Genomic DNA, 14,259 nt, shown 5'->3' with positions numbered 1-14,259 from the left:
AAGAGATGGGTTGTCTTTTATGGAATTCAGACACTTTCTACATTGCCTGATTTTTTTTTTAATGAATATATCATATACACATGTACAAAATTTACACAGCTTATGTCACACTGGAAATGAACTGGTATGTGTGATGACACATAGAACAGCTTAAGAGTCTGTTCAAAATGTTAAAAAAAACCCACAACTTTTTGAGGACAGTTGTTACACATAGTCTATACTGAAATCGTAAGCATCATCTTCCTCTTCAGTCATTCCATCCAAGACGTAACATCATTCAGATTGTTCACCTATATAAGAAAGAAAAATGACGTTTAAAAAAGTAGAAACAATTCCATACCACTCTGCTTTGTTAGACGACCCCTCCACCCAATTCACCTGCTTGAGATTCCTCAGGGAGTACCTTGCAGGTCTCTCTTGCAGGGGACACATCTGAACTCTTTGCCTGTGGGACAAAGAAACAGTGATATATTAGTAGCCTTTGTCTACTCAATCCAAGTAATTATGACTTGGAAGTCTCTGAAGGTACACATAATGGGATGCACAAACTAACGATTGGAAGACTTAAACATCTAAATTGTATGGGGCTTTTTGGTAATCTATCCTGAAATATTTAATTTCTACCTTCAGTCCCTTCCCATTTGTTGTACATTATAATGCTGGAAAACTTCCTTCAGCTTGAACAATTCATGGACAACATACTTACACTGGCTTCTTCATCAACACTTTCCTGGTCAGCGTCCATGTCTTCATAGTCCTCCGCCGTTTCCTGCTTCCTCTCTTTCTGTTTTGGTAATTCTTCAGGTATGTCCTTTTCCTCTATTATTCCATTTGTCAGACCCGAGGACTGGAAAAGGATGCTACTGGCTAAACGAGGGCCCCTGATGGCTAGGAAAGGAACACAGTACATGTAAACAGATTGAGACCTTGCTTAGCCCGTCAGCTGATGAAGACAGCAGTCAAGCACAAGCCTTGCTTACCTTGTATGCTGTGTGCATTGTTCTTTCCCAGTTCTTCCAGATTAAAGCCCCACATCATGTCTGTCACAATGCTCTCATTAAAATGTGGAGAAAGAGTCCAGGATGCAGGGGGATGGCAATAGTAACCTAAGGAGCCACTGGTATTAAAAACAAGATTTGTCAAAAATCAGTTCCTTTCCTCTATTGGTCATCAAAATGCCTACAGAAAGAAGCCTTACCCTGTCCACTCAGACCACAGCAGTTTGGCAGCACCTTCTACATTTGGGCTTCCACCTTTTTGGTGCAGTCCTCTTCTCTGTGCAAGCAAAGTAAAAAACTCCAGAGAATTCTTAAAGTCTGGGACAGTGAATTTCAGTACTACCTTAAAAAAAAAAGAAAAACTTATTTGATACAGCGCGGATATAAAAATTTTTGAAAATTTTCTACTTTAAATGCTTCCAATGAAGAGAGAAAATAGAGCTTAAGGGAAAGGGGCTCTTTTACCTGTCGAGCATCAGCCTGGGACAGGATGGCGCTGGCAGCCTCCACGGGTTTTAGTACTTCAATACTTGCTGGACTTCTCAGAGCAAGTGCAGTGGGAGAGTTAAGTGGAGACACAATGAAACTTGGACTATCTATGATTGTGATTTGTTTGTCCAGGGGGACAACCTGCATGCTCCTGAAACAAGAGAGATGGTAATTAATGAGGGTACTAGTTTATCTGAAGTACAAGAGACAGAACACGAAGCTCAGGGTTGGATTGAACAAACTCAGCACAGTCCGTCAGATCCAGTTTATCATCACTTGCTTCATGTTTATCTAAAACCATAACATTGCACCTTCCCCTTCTAAAGAGAAGCACTGCATGTTATAGCTTACATATTGACCCAAACACATGCTGTTTCCTCTGCATAAATGTTTCCCCTCTTCTACCTGGCAGACTTATATTCATTTCAAGGCCGGGTTCAAGCATTGCTTTCTCTGAGGCAGCTTTCCCCCTCAATCTATTTGCCGGTCTTTCAAACCAGATTGTGGGCAGTTATTCCACTCTTAATTCTTCCCCAAGCCTAGTACTGGCTTAACCCTCTTCCTTTCACTGACACCTCTAAAGAATGGGAAATTTTCTTAAGATATCCAAAACAATCATATTTACTCATCCATAATGAAATACTACAATATGGAACAACTCAGTTTACCTTGTAAGCCCCATGGATACACCGACATTACATATCCGTTCTTGTTTTAAGCTATTGATGATGCTGCTTTTCCCCACATTTGGAAAACCTATAAATGGTATAACAAATCCACAGATACAAAAGGCATTATGTGCTGGTAATGATAACATTTCCACTGCTTTATTTTATGCTTGCCTGATGTTTAGAGCAAGACCAGAGTTGAATCTGAGTGTCTTCACTTCATTACTAAGGTCAATCTTAACAAACTCATTTCTTACACAAGTAATAAGAGCAGGAAAAGATGATTAAAATAAACGAAGAAATTTTAGAAGCCAACTTCCTACAGTGCACAATTGGCAAAAAAAAAACAGAATTAAGCAGCAATCACTTAAAATTTCTGTCTTTACATTGTGTGTATTCGGTAAGGTGGGCAAAAAGTGTTTATATTTAGCAACAACCCCATACACTCTTAACACGGAAAAATTCTTGGCACTTTAAGACATAAAATGTGTTGAACTGTAACTCACCAATTACTCCAACCTGAATAGCTTTGCCCAACATCTCCCGAAAACCTCTAAGAAGCTTCCAAAGACCTTCTTTCCCAATGCAGACTTCACTTTTGAATGGAGCAGCTTTCCTCTTTATCTTCACATTAAAAATGCAAGTAATTAGTTTAACCACTTCTGACAATCCATCATATAAAACCCGAAAATCTGGCTCCAGAGCCCAGCCATTAAAATCACCACATGCCTACCTTTCAGATTACCTCTGGATGAAATCAGAGTTGGATCTTATAAGTTCTCATTTTTTTTAATCAAGATTTTGTATACTCATCATATTTCAGCCATCCAAAAATCTGAAAGAAACATACCCCCAACACTGACAGTAAAGGGTACCTTGGTTATCTTCCGTTTGTCCTTCAGATTTGTTGAGGCTTTGAACACCACTGTTGGCAATTCTTTCTTCAAATAATTCAGCCAGTTCTCCAAATTTTCCTTTGGTACCAAATCTGATAGGGATTAGGAATAAGACACATGCTCCAATTTGGTCACTTGGTTGAGATGAATTTGCAAAACATGGTAAACCGGATTTCACTCTGGTTTGCCTTTTCTGTTTGTTTTCCCCCCCAAAAGGATTTAACTGGAAAATGGGGAGAGCGCAAACTTCCTACCATATACCATCCTTATCTTAACAGAGTTCAATACCTACACCTCTGTATTTCTTCAATTCTCCTCTGTACTGCTCACCCTTTCAGGATTAAGTCAACCTCTAGATTATTATCCTGCTAACCCTAGGGCAATGTTTCAAGAATTTACTCTCCAGTAGCAGCCATATTTACTGACCCCAACAGTAATTTTAGGTCCCATTGTTACTTTCTGCTTCACAGGTCTCTGAGGTTTCCTATTCCTGCTGTTCAAACCAATACGTAACTATGCATTTTATCTAATTATTGTCACACAATCAACATTGTGCAGGTGTGGGGAATGACACACTATCATCACTTCCTATGTGAAATATATTATGCAGTAACCTTAGTATAGAAGCTTACACTATTAAATAAGGTGATAAGTACTGAACGGCAAAAGGACAGCAGAAACCAGTGAAACCACACATAGAAAACACCTCCACCCCACTGCCCAGCATTGTCTTTAGCGATAAGAAAGGAAATGCACTGGTTTTGATGAGGTCAGAGTTGGATCTTATCAGTCTTCAGTGACAATCAGACCGTTCAGATGTTTTCCTCATACCTCACTAGTGCGTATGGAACACAAAGGGCATCCTTTTTGCTCACCTGATTTATTTAATACAAGTACCAACTTTTTCTGTCCACCCTGGATAACGGCCTCTTCTACCTGGGGACACCTGCAACCAAGAGGATCTCTGGCATCCAACACTTCCAGCACAACATCTGAGGCTTCAATCACCTGTCAATGTATAAATGATCAGAAGAACAACCCTTGCTTTCAGAACACCCTCCACACAAGTATACTGACATTATCCACTCTGCGACAACGTGATACGGAGAATGTTTGTTCATTTCCCCCAGGAAAGTAAAACAGAGGTTTGCACCGTAGCTTCTGGCCTCTCATTAAAGTAGATTTCAAAAGCGGAAGCACCCCCACTGTCTGAATATATAATCCTCCCATCGTGAATTGGGTAGCTGCTAAGCTCTTGTGGCTCTGCCAAGAGCTGATGAGAAGCATAGTCAAGTTCTATTTACAGGGGAGAGTGAACTTGGAAAAACAGGTATGGGGCCGGCCCGGTGGCTCAAGCGGTTAGAGCTCCATGCTCCTAACTCCGAAGGCTGCCGGAGTCAATTCCCACATGGGCCAATGGGCTCTCAACCACAAGGTTGCCGGTTCAATTCCTCGAGTCCCACAAGAGATGGAGGGCAGCGCCCCCTGCAACTAAGATTGAACACGGCACCTTGAGCTGAGCTGCCTCCGGGATGGCTCAGTTGGTTGGAGCACGGGCTCTCAACCACAAGGTTGCTGGTTCGACTCCCACAAGGGATGGTGGGCTGTGTCCCCTGCAACTAGAAACGGCAACTGGACCTGGAGCTGAGCTGCGCCCTCCACAACTAAGATTGAAAGGACAACAACTTGACCTGGAAAAAAGGCCTGGAAGTACACACTTCCCCCATAAAGTCCTGTTCCGTTTCCCCAATTAAAAAAAAAAAAAAAAGGCAACACAACTCTACAGGCTATACGGTTAAATTAAATCATTTAAAAAAACAAAAAAAAAAAAAAAACAGGTATGAAGGGTGGGAGTGCTAGGGAGCAACTACACCAAGACACCCTCTTGATCTACTTCACTTAGGTTTCAACAAAGTACTTTAGACTCTTATTTTCACACTGCTTATTCTGATGTATTTTCCTTTACTTTAAAAACCACTGTGCCAATGTTGTCACTTTAACACAAATACCACCTTTGTAAATCATGTTTATGGGTAACTGTTCTGTTGCAAAAATTTAAAACCACAAGAATATTTCCTTCAGCTAACTGTAACAAAAAGGCCCTAAATAGGATAAACCAATTTGCTGAAGGCTTCCTTCTAGCTCAAGTGAACTCTACTCCCAACTTTACAAGGTTGGTGCTAGGAAAAAGGAATGACTAGTCTTTTAAACCTCAGCACCCATTTTAGACACTGACCTAGAGTAAGATACCTTTTTGAGTTCCTGACAATACAACTTCTTTGGATTCTGTTTGCCCGCCTTGGCTTTGTTCTTAGCGTTGCACTGCCCAAATTCCTAAAGGATAAAGACAAGGGGAAAAGAACACAGAATTAGAAGTTCAGCAATTGTAACCTGTTTCTCCATTTTCCATGACTGATTAGGGAGGCCACAATGCCTGCCCTGTTATGTGCTTTTACTTCTACATCAGAACTCATCTCTCATTCACCAAGAGACCTAATCGTACCTCCTTCACAGGTTCCACGTTAGATGGCTCAACACCAGAGTTAGTGTCAAGTTTTCTTTTCTTTTCCTGTTCTTTCTGCCTGTCAAGTTTCTGCTGCTGTTTTAGTTCTTCAAGCTGTGTCAAACCATAAGAGAAATGGGTGAGCCAACGTGACTTAGTATTGTTATTTTACTATGAAAAAAAAAAAGTTGAGTATTTCAGCTAATGTATCGTACCCGCTGTTTCCTTAGCTCTGCTTCCCGAAGAAGAGCCTCCTTAAAAGGAGCACTGTTTGGAACTCCCAGGTCTTTCCTAGACTTCTTGTGGCCCCGTTTCTTAGCCTCCTTCCTCAATTTTCGATGGTGTTCTCGAACCTATCATAATAAATTTATCAGTTTACAAAAATGCTACACAAAATCCTTGTGAGAAACAAATTGGGCTGCAGTTTAGTTACACCTGTATAAAATGACCCAGAAAAATGTAACTGTAATTGTATCATTCGGAGACACATATTTATGCCTAAAACATCAAGAAAATGTCACCAGAAACTTTTTGCAGAGGTTGTTAACATGTTGATCAAAGTTATAGACTTTCTGATCAATGAATTACTGCCCTTTCCCACAGCTGTACTCTTGATACCTAAGAGCTTGTGAGATAATATCATAAGATCCAGGCCTCCTCCTGGAGAGGTGAGGCAGAAGTCAGCATTATATCTGGTATAGCTCTCCCAGGTACAAGACTTACCTTTTTTTGGATCTTATACCGCTTATGGCAGGTCATGCGTTTACTTGCTTTCTTTAACTCTACACAGAAACACATCACACAAAAATTAGACACAAGTGATCAGTTTGTTTAGTTTTTGGTCACGTCCCTTTTGGTGTTAAGTAATTAATAAGCTCTTAAATATAATTTAAGAATCTTGTGGGGCACATAAAATACACGTCACTCAAATCCCTGAGAATTTGACTCAGACCCAGAGTAGAACCCAACTACCCTGCTCCCACTCTTCTCATTTTAGCCTGGGATCGTACTCAGGAGTGTGAGACCCAAAACGACAGCCACTTCTTGTCAAACAACACGAATCACAAGGCACGGGCGAACAGTGGATTTGAGAGGCGGTTCTCAGACCTCACTGAGCCGGATGAACGTGGCGCTGAAGGGAACAGGCTGAGCCCTAAACCTGGCTCAGACACTGTTTCCTCCCGAAATTCTGGTCTGATCTCCACCTCTGGGGCCCAGCCCTCCTTCTCCATTATAGGCCCTGCGGTTAACGTGGCGCCTTCAAACCCTCTGTTCTAACCAGAATCAGGGCGATGGCCGATGGCCTACCGGCAGATCCCAACTGCCGCAGAAAAGCACCCTGAAGGTCGACCATCAGAGGGAAAGGAGCCTCCCCTCCCGCTCCCCGACCACACTCACTCGGCCGCTTCATACTGGAAAGCGGAACCGCTGTGTCGGCAGAAGCAGTAGCTACAACCTGCCTCCACCGCGGCCACGTGTGAACTGAGGACACCGGCGAGCGTCACGCTCTCACGCTGCCGCCGTAAAGCGCGCCGCCTCCGGCCCGCGTGCGCGCGCACGCAATGTCGCGCGGAGCCAGGTTTGCTTGGCGGCGCCAGGGCTGGGTTTGCGGCGGCACCGGGAGGGGTGAGGGCGGTGAGGGCGGCGGGTGTTGGAGCGTCGGCCGCGGCCGCGGACGGAGGAGCAATAGCAGCAGCCGTGGCGGCCACGGGGCGGGGCGCGGCGGTCGGGGACCGCGGCCGGGGCTGCAGGCGGCGGAGCGGCTGGGTAAGGCCGGGCCTGGGACGGGCGGGGCCGCCCCTCTTCGGCTGGCTGCCGGGCCTTTGTGTGGGCCCTAGCGGGCGGGAGCAGCGGCGGAGGCCCCGCCCCGACCGTGGGGACGCGCCGGTCTGGCCGGGTGTACGAGGTGGGGCGGGGCACGGCGACGGGCATCGAGACGGGCCCGGCAGCCGGGTGGCACCTGCCTGCCGGGACAAAGGCGCTCCGCGGCCCGGAAACGCCCCGCGCCCCTCTTTCCCGCTCCCGGCGGCTGGCAGAGTGCTCGTCGCGGGCAGCTTCAAAGCTGTCAGCGTTTTCCCTAGTGCCTCCTTACAAGTGACAGGTCGGGAAAGTGTTTTATTTCCTCCGCAGGTCAGGGCCTTCCTTTTTTGTTGTTTGTTGACGGTCCGGATACAAACTCTTCTAGTGATTTTGGGGGTTTTTTTGTACACTTTCTCGATGACTGTTTCAGACCGAGTATTTTTATCAGTGGGACTTGTGTTTGTAGTTGACGCCAGATATTTCTTATCTGCAACATCATAAAGAATCGAGGTTTTTAAACTGTACATTTCTTGTTTTTAATATTTTCCCATCTCTTAAAATATTTTATTGAAAGAGAAGCATAGTTTTGTTATTATAGGGTACATATTGGTGACGTAGAAGGGAAGCTTGGCAAAAGTGTAGAAGAAATCCTGAAAAACAAGTGACAAATATGCAGTATTGTGGATATAGAAATTAATATTACAATTATAGAAACGTGTTGGAGTAAAACATTTTTGTTAACTTATTCTCCAACAAGCAAGGGCTCCTCAAAAAATGATTTTTAGGTGTTTTTTTTTTCTTTTTCCATTTAGAAGTGCACTCTTTCCCAAATATCAGAAGCAAATTGAACTCAATACAAGTAGTATAAGAAAGTAGTATAATTTTTGCTGTATTACTTGTTAACAGATTGCTTATGTTTTAAAATCCAAAGGAAGATTGGAAAGCATCTTTTAGAGAAGGGTTTCAAATTAAAACAGTAACATTTATGTGTGGATAAATGAAAGGGCCTTGACCACTTTCTTTGGCTTTGGGAGTGTACAGAATACCTCTGATATTAATATTGTACCCAAATTCCCAAGATTAGGAAGTTGTGATATATCCATATGGGGATGTTAGACAACTATCGAGCCATCAAATATCATGTAGAAGAATGTTGACTTGGAAGAATCTTGCTTAAGTTAAAACACAGGCTGCAAAATAATACATATGGTTTGTTAACGCTTTTATTTAAAAAAAAAAAAAAGCAACTAAGGCATAGAATAAATACTGAATGCTGTGAACGCCAAAGATAAGTGTGTGTTTTCCTCGGAGAAGTAGGATTATAAGTGATTGTTTTTTCTTTGAATCGTGTTTTCTACTTTTGTTTTAAGCATGTGTTTACAGCAATAAGTATCACTAGAAATACAGCAGAGTACTAAAAGTTTATAAAGTGTCAAAATATACCATTTGTCTATACTGAGTAAATATTTTCCCAGTTACACATTATGAAGTTGTTCTTTAGTTTATCGTTGGTTGTCAGACTTTGGACATGTGAACATAATGCCATTTTAAAATTTGTTATCCAGCTACAGAATCTATTTCTTTCCTCTTCATAGAAAAAGGATTGCTGACGGGATGCTCACAGGCTTTTTAAATTATACAAACTTTTTTCAATGTCCCATGTAAGTGCACTTTTAATACCTTTGTTAAAAACAAATTGATCACCCAAACTATACCAGTTGTTATTCTATAAACCAGGGCTGCAAAATGAATAAAATTCTTTTCCTGTGCCCACGGAGCATGTACTCCTAAAGTTGAAACTTATCATTTTTGTTGTGCTTTGAAGTTCCAAAGTGATTTCACATATATTTCATTGTCGTAACAATCCAAGGGAGATATGTACACTTTACTGTTCTCATATTATAAATGAATAAACAGATCTGCGGTTGTGACTCAAGCAACATCAAACGGATAATTAGAGGTGGGAAAACTGGGACTCTTGTCTTTTGAATTCCGGTCCTGTTGCTCCTCCCACCCAACTGACCACATTGTCTGTCTTGCCAAACTTCCAAAATGTATTTTAAGATGTGTCCTTTGGATAAAAAAAAATTTGAAAATTATCCTTAAGTTGCATCTCTTTCTTTACTTACCAAAGTAAATTAATGATTCAAGGAGTTTTGGATATTGTATGGTCTAAAGTATGCATACACCCATGATTTATATTTTTTTGTCACTTGATTTTCAGTGGGTTATTTATAAAAGTAATTTTGACCTGGCAAAATGGTTGAAGTTTATTTGTTTGTTTGTTTTGTTTTTAACCTCGCTAAACTTGTACGTGGTATCTTCCCAATGCTGATAGGACTTTTGGAAAGAAATGTCTTTCTCTGAAAAAAAATTTTTCTTTTTTTTGGCGGGGTGGAGTTTTCCATACTCTGCTCACATGAACCCATTCTCTGTTTGTTCCAGCTTGCCAACCCTTGGTGTCACATGTGAGCCTTCCACATGTGTTCACTCTCCATTCCAGCTTTGTGATTGAATTCTGCTCTTACCGACTAGGGGGCATTTGGGCAGGCATGCTTCATTCCTGGAATTGACAGCCATTCCTTGTGAGTAAAGGGGAACCTCAGTGAGACCTCTTTAAGCACAAGCATTTGGTTTTAAAATGGAAGAAATACCAGGTACTTTTAATGCCTGAGCCTTTGCAGCAGTTTGTTTCATTGGCACAAGAAAACTGATATGCCTATTTTCTCCAGTTCTTTTATCTTTCCGTAGCAGTTCTCCTTGAATGTTTTCTGTCTGTTCGTACTCATTTTTACTCCTTCTGACCCTTCTTTTTTATTTCCCCTTTTCTGTCTTGTTCTTCTCTTTCAGTTTTGAATATATTATCACTGAATCAGCACTTCTAAAGCCCTGCCTTCTCTCACTGGCTTCACTTGGCCTTCAGACATAATGAGGAGACTGGCTTTTCGAGGCGCTGGTTGTGCTCTGGTAAAGCTGGTAAATTACTGATCATCTACACCTTTTCCCTTTTCTGTCCTTCCTTGCCTTTTCCCTTCCACCTTTCTTAAATTTTGTTATCCTTTCCATAAAGATTGCCTCTCATGTTCATCAAATCCACTTGTGTCCTTGTCATAGATTGTTTATAAAGGATTGGTCCTTAGTTTCTTCATCTTAATGAATTGAGACCAGTTAGCCTTTTATAAATAAAACAATAATCAACAAACCTTGGCTGTCCTTAGCCTAAGCCCTTTGAAGTTTTTAGCCAGTTATAGCCAATTGCAAACTAATACACTGTATAACAAACCAAAGCCTAGAGATAGGAACATCTTTATGGTGGGCCCTTTTTAAATACCATATGGACTATTGAAGGAAGAGAGGAGAGTCTTTCTTGTTTCTTAATTGGATACCAGGATTGTTTATTTGTTGGTTTGTTTTGTTCCTGCTTTAATTCCCTGGAGATCCCCAATTTTTTTCTCCCTACTACTGGCAACCTATTTTCTCAGCTGCGGGTGTCTTAGTTTCCTAAAATTGAATGTTGATGAGTGAAACTGAGATCAGCTTTTTCTTTTAGCTTTAGAGAAAGACCTTTGAAATCACAACATACTGTTTGATACTGTTGTGAAATTGTATAAACGTTGTAGGACCTTCTAGTATACATCTTTTCCCTCTAGCTGTAACAGATCGTTTCAGTGATTACATTTCCTGTGTTATGGTCAAATGCGTATATTTGTAAAGTTAAGATTAGTTGCTTAGCAGCTTGCCTGAAACTGAGAAATATTTGTGAGTTTCTGAAAAACCAGGCAGGACCTAGAAGCTCACCTTTGATGTCCTCTTCCAGATCATCTACTAAACTGAAAAGCTATGATCTCAGAATTCACTGAGATGGAGTACTTCATATAGCTGAAAAGCAAGTTAGTTTGGGTTGACAGAAAAGTTTCGAAGCACAGTTTTGCTACTTTGGCATAGATATGGCAAGTCACATTAAGTTTTTTCCAAGGGTATGTCTTGTGGATCCTTCTTTAATGAGTGGAGAAAATTCATTTTCAGAATGTTAATTTTAGTGTGCATCTGAAATGCTAGAAGATTAATCGTCCCCTGACCTTTTTGTTCAACTCATTTGCCTCAGGCACAGCTTCCTATTCTTTACCATGTCATGGCCCACCTAGAAAATGATCATAATTATAAGACACTGGGGAAAACAGATGAGCTGACTGCCTGTATTTGGGTGTACCTCCAGCATAATGGTGTATCACTACACATGGGTTTTCAAACTCCAGTCCAGGGTAATTTTGGGGCCTAAAGTGGTTGAGTCGTTCAAAATTGGTGATATACAAACGAGTACACTTTTGCTGAATTTGTTCCATCCAAATTGAAATGTAGCATTCTGGTTAAGGTAGAGACTAAAGCAACAAAGTCCAGGACTTCTATTGAAAAAACTTATAGTTAGTCAAGTATCTTTGCAGCAGTTAAAATATCCTCCTGAATGAACCAGAAACTTGATATCAGGTGGCCAGCTGAGGGGTTGGTGGCAGAGTCTAAAATATAAGAACATGGATAATTATTTCTTACAGAAGAAGTTGGATTCCATGGGTTCCAAGAGAAGAAGAGCTACCTCCCCTTCCAGTAGCGTCAGTGGGGACTTTGATGACGGGCACCATTCTGTGTCCACACCTGGCCCAAGCAGGAAAAGGAGGAGACTTTCCAATCTTCCAACGGTAGATCCTGTGAGTAACTTGCATCACATAGTTTCTGCCTGCTTTTCCTATGATTCCCTACCCTTTCTTTAATGATAAGCAGTTAAGATACAAGGATTTTCCATTTCTTATCCCTCAGGATTGATATTCTTAACCTTTCTTGTATGAAAAGTGTATATTTAGCCAAAAGTATTACAGTAATACTATAATATTATGAAAAAATAAGGAGTATTAGTATGTTACATAAGTTCACTCAAATAACTGTGCTTATCATGTGCTAAGCACTGTTCTGGTGACTGAGATGTAGCCATGTGTAAGACAAGCCAATTTTTCACATGGAGCTTAGATTCCAGTGTGGAGGGAAGCAGAATGTAAACAGGTGAACAGATAAATAATAATAAAGTACTCTCAGCTGGCAATAAGTGCTAAGAACAAAATTTGGGGTGATTCAGGCTGTTTGGGCCCAAATCTTAGGAAAGGTTTCTCTGTGATGAAAAGGCACCAGCCCTGCAGAGCGCTTGGGAAGAATGTTCCAGGCAGAGGGGCTGGGTCAGGAATGGGTTTGGTGTGTGGTAATTACAGAGAGATGGTCAAGAGGGAGGAGGAGACTGGCAAAGTGCCCAACGAGGGTATGTAGTTACCCTCTGTACTCTGTGGGCAATGTTAGGAGTTTAGGTTTTATTCTCTGAGTAATACGAAGCCCCTTTGTTGGATGATTTTAAGCAAGAGAGTGGTATGAACTGATTTAGTTTAAAAGAAGAAGTTACCAGTAGCATAAATCTAATGAAAGATACCAAAAAATTTTTATCAGTTAAATTATTTTAAATAAAGAGAGATACTGTCAGCATATTTCCGTCTCGGGTTCCACGTCAGAATTGGGGATTTGTCCTTTTTCTTTTCTCCTTGCCTTTTATGGGTATGTTTTGATTAAAGATAATCCATATGCCTACGCTGGCTTTCTGTTCGCTTTTCTGGTGATTTGCTTTTGTTCCTGTGTATAGATTGCTGTGTGCCATGAACTCTACAACACCATCCGAGACTATAAGGATGAACAGGGCAGGCTCCTCTGTGAGCTCTTCATTCGGGCACCGAAGCGAAGGTGAGTTGGAAGGTGAGTGGGAGGAATTTGGTCTTGGGTCTGTGTTTAAAGTGTTAGGTAACTGAGTTTTCTTTTGAAAGGAACGGTTTAAGTGATACTAGGGTCTGATTTCTTTTTGTAGTCAAGATGTGGTAAAGTGTATTTAAAAATTTTTTTAATTGTAAAAAATACACAAGATAAAATTTATAATCTTAACCATCTTAAGTGTACAGTTTAGTAAGTGCTAAGTGTGTTCACATTGTTATACAACAGATCTTCAGAATTTTTTCATATTGCAAAATTGAAACTCGATACCCATTAAGCAATACCCCATTTCTCTCTTTCCCCTAACCCTTGGCACCAGCATTACACTTTCTGTTTCTATGAGTTTGACCACTTTAGAGTCCTCCTAAGTGGAATCATACAGTATATGTCTTTCATGAATGGCTTATTTCACTTAGCGTAATGTCCTCAAGACTCATCTCATGTTGTAGCATGTGACAGGATTTTTTTCCTTTTTAAGGTGAATAATATTCCATTGTATGAGTATGCCACATTTTGTTTTATCCATTCATCGATAAACACTTGAGTTGCTTTCACCTTTTGGCTATTGCTGCAGTGAATATGGGTGTGCAAATACGTCTTTGAGGGTGCTGTTTTCAATTATTTTGGATATACTGTATACCCAGAATTTGGATTGCTGGATCTGTAGTAATTTCTATTTTTAATCTTTTGAGGAATCACCATACTGTTTTCTATAATTGATGCACCATTTCACATTCCCATCAACAGTGTACAGGGTTCCAATTTCTCCACATCTTTTCCATACTTGCCGTTTTGTAGTAAGTTTTGAAATAAAAAAGTGTAAGCTTCTGTGATGGTTAATTTATAGATCAACTTGACAGTCTTCCAACTTTGTTCTTTTTAAGATAGTTTTGGCTGTTTGGGCTCTTTGAAATTCCTTATGAATTCCAGTATGGCTTTTTCTGTTTCTGCAAAAGTGCTATTGAGATTTTGATAGGGATTGTGTTGAATCTGTAGATTGCTTTGAGTAGTGTTGGTGTCTTAACAATGTTAAGTTTTCTAACCCATGAACATGAGATCTTTCTGTTTATTTGTCTTTAACTTATTGCAGAAATATATAATTTTCAGTG

General features: G+C 40.9%; 2 protein-coding genes and 3 non-coding genes across 28 annotated transcripts in view; 1 reads left to right on the top strand and 4 right to left on the bottom strand.

Annotated features, from left to right (window-relative positions):
* Positions 1-34: 34 nt before the first annotated feature.
* GNL3 (G protein nucleolar 3) lies at positions 35-7,204 on the bottom strand. Its single transcript, XM_019724312.3, has 15 exons — positions 6,953-7,204; positions 6,278-6,336; positions 5,770-5,907; positions 5,555-5,668; positions 5,302-5,385; positions 3,927-4,059; positions 3,031-3,143; positions 2,662-2,779; positions 2,156-2,243; positions 1,464-1,638; positions 1,199-1,341; positions 981-1,117; positions 707-888; positions 379-445; positions 35-290 (listed from the first exon to the last, which is right to left on the bottom strand). The coding sequence occupies exons 1-15, from the start codon at positions 6,963-6,965 to the stop codon at positions 274-276; spliced, it is 1,581 nt and encodes a 526-aa protein (XP_019579871.3). The 5' UTR covers positions 6,966-7,204; the 3' UTR covers positions 35-273.
* Positions 1,699-1,775, bottom strand: LOC141567371 (small nucleolar RNA SNORD69). Its single transcript, XR_012489966.1, has one exon. It is a non-coding gene; the product is annotated as a small nucleolar RNA SNORD69 (small nucleolar RNA).
* LOC141567373 (small nucleolar RNA SNORD19B) lies at positions 2,901-2,984 on the bottom strand. The gene has a single exon (XR_012489968.1). It is a non-coding gene; the product is annotated as a small nucleolar RNA SNORD19B (small nucleolar RNA).
* LOC141567370 (small nucleolar RNA SNORD19) lies at positions 3,809-3,885 on the bottom strand. The gene has a single exon (XR_012489965.1). It is a non-coding gene; the product is annotated as a small nucleolar RNA SNORD19 (small nucleolar RNA).
* Positions 7,183-14,259, top strand: part of PBRM1 (polybromo 1) — a 105,401-nt gene continuing 98,324 nt past the window's right edge. For 8 of the 24 annotated variants that reach the window (XM_019724311.3, XM_019724307.3, XM_074313078.2 and 5 more), the window contains exons 1-4: positions 7,183-7,321; positions 10,205-10,330; positions 11,905-12,057; positions 13,029-13,126. In XM_019724311.3, the coding sequence (XP_019579870.1) occupies positions 10,283-10,330; positions 11,905-12,057; positions 13,029-13,126 (299 nt within the window). In that variant the 5' untranslated portion in view covers positions 7,183-7,321; positions 10,205-10,282. Of the gene's footprint in view, positions 7,322-7,638; positions 7,656-8,949; positions 9,016-9,799; positions 9,940-10,204; positions 10,331-11,904; positions 12,058-13,028; positions 13,139-14,259 lie in introns of those variants that run through there. The other 16 variants (XM_074313082.2, XM_074313079.2, XM_074313074.2 and 13 more) reach the window with 10 other exon arrangements.

The sequence above is a fragment of the Rhinolophus sinicus genome, chromosome 5 (assembly GCF_057876585.1).
Source record: "Rhinolophus sinicus isolate RSI-liver-muscle chromosome 5, RSI-T2T, whole genome shotgun sequence".
NCBI lineage: Eukaryota > Metazoa > Chordata > Mammalia > Chiroptera > Rhinolophidae > Rhinolophus > Rhinolophus sinicus.
Note: the sequence above shows the minus strand (reverse complement) of the source record. Positions and strands in the feature narration are given on the sequence as shown.